The sequence below is a fragment of the Octopus bimaculoides genome, chromosome 7 (assembly GCF_001194135.2).
Source record: "Octopus bimaculoides isolate UCB-OBI-ISO-001 chromosome 7, ASM119413v2, whole genome shotgun sequence".
Classification (NCBI taxonomy): Eukaryota; Metazoa; Mollusca; class Cephalopoda; order Octopoda; family Octopodidae; genus Octopus; species Octopus bimaculoides.
The window spans coordinates 44,383,918-44,388,944 of NC_068987.1; the positions used below are offsets into that span (position 1 = coordinate 44,383,918).

General features: G+C 33.6%; 1 protein-coding gene across 4 annotated transcripts in view; it reads left to right on the forward strand.

The window, feature by feature from the left end:
- Positions 1-3,113, forward strand: part of LOC106883351 (core histone macro-H2A.1) — a 59,418-nt gene extending 56,305 nt beyond the window's left edge. For 3 of the 4 annotated variants that reach the window (XM_052969572.1, XM_014934323.2, XM_014934324.2), the window contains exon 8: positions 2,363-3,113. In XM_052969572.1, coding sequence (XP_052825532.1) covers positions 2,363-2,522 — 160 coding nt within the window. In that variant the 3' untranslated portion in view covers positions 2,523-3,113. Of the gene's footprint in view, positions 1-89; positions 167-2,362 lie in introns of all 4 variants that reach the window. The other variant, XM_014934325.2, reaches the window with a different exon arrangement.
- Positions 3,114-5,027: the final 1,914 nt, after the last annotated feature.

Genomic DNA, 5,027 nt, shown 5'->3' on the forward strand with positions numbered 1-5,027 from the left:
CTGATGGTTGTAATCTTCCTGCAAAGTTTGTCATTCACTGCCATGGTCCCACATGGTCGACCAATAATAGTAAAGATTTACTAACAAAGACCATAAAAAATTGTCTGTCTGTTGCTGAAAGGAAGAATCTTAAAAGTGTTGCCTTTCCTTCAGTAGGGAGTGGACGGTAAGTATTTTATTATCTTGCCTTTCTTTCATATGCTATTAGTTTTATGATAATGTGTGTGTGTGTGTGTGTGTGCGCGCGCGCACGTGCATTTTGTGCATTTATGAGGGTATGTTTGAATTTGGTTGTATATATGCATGCATGTGTGTGTGTAGCAGTTCCATTGTTTCAAGAGAAGAATTAACCATTATTGACAACAATGGCGACACTACTGCTATTGCTAAACATATATTGAACAGTTTATCACTTCAAAACAAATGCCCGACTACCACTCTAGTTATTTTACATAAGGATAAAATAATGCAAAATTATAAGTTTCTCTACATCCCAGTGAGTGCTTGACTCTATCATGGCTGTTTATTTATGTGTCTGATGGTTGTTATCTGTTTGTATAATGTATGGGTGTATATATGTCTATATATATATATATATATATCTTTGTTGTCTGTACATAGATATATATGAGTATCTATCTGTGTTCTCTGTTTTAATATATATATATATATATATATATATAGATGTATGTTATCTGTATGTAATGTATGTGTGTGTAATATGTATATATGTAGATATCTATGTGTGTTTTGTTTGTGTCTGTAATATGTGTAGAATATGGTTGTATTTTAGTATCAAGTATATGTAATGTGTGTGTGTTTTGTACATAACAAAATTAGCACTTCACAGTGGTATTAAGAATTATTCTATGACACGAAAACAAATTAGCAACAATTTTCAATAAACATGAAAATTATGTTTAGAACAACCAATTAACTAAAACAGAGAGACACTCTTAAAAAACAAAAATATTTGGTTCCATAGAAATAAGATATCTACAATCAATAACCAATCCCTGGACAATATAATTGTTTCAAACCAGTCAAGTACACTATAATGTGAAACAATGGTTTTATAAGAAGTTCTGAAAGGCTGTGTGAGGTTGTCTATACACAGCCCAAATAGTCAATATTGTATGGGAATAGCCAGATATATTCACTATGGATTTATGAGCACTAAAGCATTCAAAGTAGGGCAGCCAATAATGAACATATAAGTCATATTGATGGTGGATATCATAGTTCTAACAAGATGATTTTTGTGTATCTGTTTTAGCTAATATGTGTGCGTGTATATATATATATATATATATATATATATATATATATCAAATTAAACAACCAAATGAGCTACTAACAGTATCATGCTATTATGATACTTGAACAGGCATATTTATAAAATATGCCATACATTTTAAAGCAATCTTTCAGGCTCTGTTTACACACACACACACACATTTATATGATATCTTATATGGTTATATTTTTACTTATATATTACTGTTTGTTTTTATGTTAAGTTATATAAAAAAAAATAGTTTAACTTTAAACTGAAGAAATACTCAATAATTTTTGGTAGCATATCATGTTTATTAAACTTTTACAAGGGTAAGTTTGAGGATACCTTTGAAATTTCAGCTTTCTTGTTGTCGTCAGATATTCTGATGAAAGTAAGCAAGCCAAAACTTCAAACTCACTGTCAACATTTTCCTCATGAAAGTTTAATGAATATATATGAGTTCACATTTGTATGCATTTATATGTATAGGTTTATATGTCACATGATTGGTCATGTGATCACATGACCAACACAACTATCAGATGTTGTTACACATCGCCGGTCACAATGCACATTTGCATCGTTTTGGCCTTTGAATGATGCCACCATGCTGGCTTGGCGAGCAGGCCAACATTTTCCCCCTGATTGAAAGGGAGGAATGGAGCAACGTGAAAGGAAGTGTTTTGCTCAAGAATACAATGTGCTACCCAGTCAGGGAAACGAACCCATGATCTAGCGATTATAAGCGTGACACCTTAACCACTAGGCCACATGCCTTCACATGTCTATATGTATATATATCTACATGTATGTTTTTCTATATATGTATGTGTATGTCTGCACACACATACACAAGCATATGTTCATATATACAAATATGTATGCACACATGTTTACACACACACCCAGTACACACATACAATGCTTGAAAAAAAATGCAGGAATAGTCACAGTTGGATACCTTTGACCCTGGATCTGTTCCTTGATTGAACAAACCCATAATCAAAGGTGAACAACTGTAAAATAACGATATGGCATCATGTTTCAATGGCTAAATGTTCATTTATTGTCTTCCAATTACAGTGGTGGATTCCCTAAGCACACTGCAGCACAGATCATCCTCCGAACCATCTCGAATTACTTTGCATCAGTCATGTCATCATCACTGAAACAGATCTACTTTGTGCTCTATGACAAAGAGAGTATCGACATCTACTTAAATGAGCTTGCAAAGCTGGACTAAAACCTTCAGCTGACCTGTTGCCTGCTGAACTTGCTCCTTATACTTCATTGAACTCCTTTGTTGTTGTTGTTGTTGTTGACGATGATTTTGTTATTTTGTTTTTTGTTTTTCTGTTTTCTTTTCTTGTTATCTTGATGCGGAAACAGGTCTTGAGAGCAGGTGTTGACTATAAACCTACCTTCCCCCACTCCAAGCTACAGCTGTGGGAACATACGAGAATGTACACATAAATACACACACATACACAGAGATCTACCATGTGTATACATAAGTGTGGTGTGTGTGTAATTAACGATCAAGGAGATCAGAAATCCAAAGAGCTCTGTTTAGGAGTTAAAGATAACTATAAATTAAATAGTTATATTTGTATGTGTGTAAGTATGTGTGTGTGTATGTTTATATATATATTATATATACATACACACATACATACATACACATGCACACACATATATGTGTGTATTTATATGAATGTATATAGTAGATGAATAGATGTACATACATACACATACACACAGTCAACAATACTTGCATATCCAGATTCACCCACATATGTAAATGTTTGAAATACTGACCATAATATATTATTTATCTTTCTTGTTGTTGTTACTTTTGTTGTTATCATTATCATCATCACCACCACCACTGACATCATCCTCAACAGCAGCAGAATTACCATTCAATAGGCACAAGTCAACATTGCCAGCTAGTCTTTGATTCTTAGTCAAAATGTTGATTCACTTTTACTAGTGCTGTTTATAATTTTGAAAAAAAGTCATGAATGTCATATAATCTGCATTTGTAGTTCTGAATCTAACAATGAATTTAGCATCATCATCATTATCATCTTCATCAAAGCATTATTATTATTGTTGTTTAAGGTGGTGAGCTGGCAGAACTGTTAACACACTTGATGATATGCTTAGCAGTATTTTGCCCATCGCTACATTCTGAGTTCAAATTCCACCAAGGTCAACTATGCCTTTCATTCTTTTGGGGTCAATAAATTAAATACCAGTCAAGTACTGGGGGTTGATGTTATCAGCTTTTCCCCTCCCCCAAAATGGCTGCCCTTGTGGAAAAATTTGAAACCATTATTACTATTATTATTAAGGCAGCAAGCTGGCAGAATCATTAGCATGCCAGGTGAAATGCTTAGCGATATTTCATGTCAATACGTTCTTCTGAGTTCAAATTCCAGCGAGGTCACTTTGCCTTTCATCCTTTCGAGGTCAATTAATTACGTACCAGTTGTGTACTGGGATTGATCTAATCAACTGACCCTCTCACCCAAATTTCAGACCTTGTGCCTATAGTAGAAAGGATTATAATAATAATAATAATTATTATTATTATTATTATTATTATTAAGGCAATGAGCTGACAGCATCATTAGAGCATCAAACAAAATGCTCAGTTGCATTTCTTCAAAAGTATTGAGTTCAAATACTGCCAAGGTCAGTTTTGCTTTTCATCCTTCTGAGGTCACTATGATAAAGTATCAATCAAGTACTGGGGTTGTTGTAATGGACTAATCTCCTTCCCTTAAAATTGCTGACCTTGTGCTAAAATTTGAAGCCATTATCATTAAAGAAATCATTAAAAAATAAAGAAATTATTATCATTATTATTATTATTATTATCATTATTATTATCATTATTATTATTATTATTATTATTAGGCATCGAGCTGGCAGAATCGTTAGCACACCGGGCAAAATGCTTAACAGCATTTCATCTGTCCTTACGTTCTGAGTTTAAATTCCGCCGAGATCACCTTTACTTTACATCCTTTTGGGGTCGATGAAATAAGTACTAGTTACACACTGCGGTCAATGTAATCAATTAGTCCCCTCGCCCAAAATTTCAAGCCTTGTGCTTATAGTAGAAAGGATTATTATTGTTGTTGTTGTTTTTGTTGATGTTAAGGTGGTAAACTGGCAGAATCGTTAGCACACCTGACAAAATGCTGAGTAACATTTCATCTAGCTTTACATTCTGAGTTCAAATTAAGATGTCAAGCTAGCAGAATTGTTAGCATGCCATGGAAAATGCTTCACAGCATTTCATCTTTTTTAGGTTCTGAGTTCAAATTCCACTAAGTTTGACTTTGTCTTTCAACCTTCCAAGGTCAATAAAATAAGTAACAGTTGTGCACTAGGGTCAATATAATTGACTTACCTTCTCCCACGAAATTGCTGGCTTTGTGCCAAAATTTGAAACCATTATTATTATTATTATCATTATTATTATTATTATTATTATATTCTTCTAGCTTTACATTCTGAGTTCAAATGTCTCTGAGGTCAACTTTGTCTTACATCCTTTTGAAGGTCGATGAAATAAGTACCAATCAAGTACTGAGGTCAATGTAATTGACTAAGCCCCTCTCAAAAGATTTCAGACCTTGTGCCTGTAGTAGAAAGGATTATTTCAATTATTCGGCAAGCTGGCAGAATTGTTAGCATGCCAGGCAAAATGCTTAGTGGCATTTTGTCCATCCTT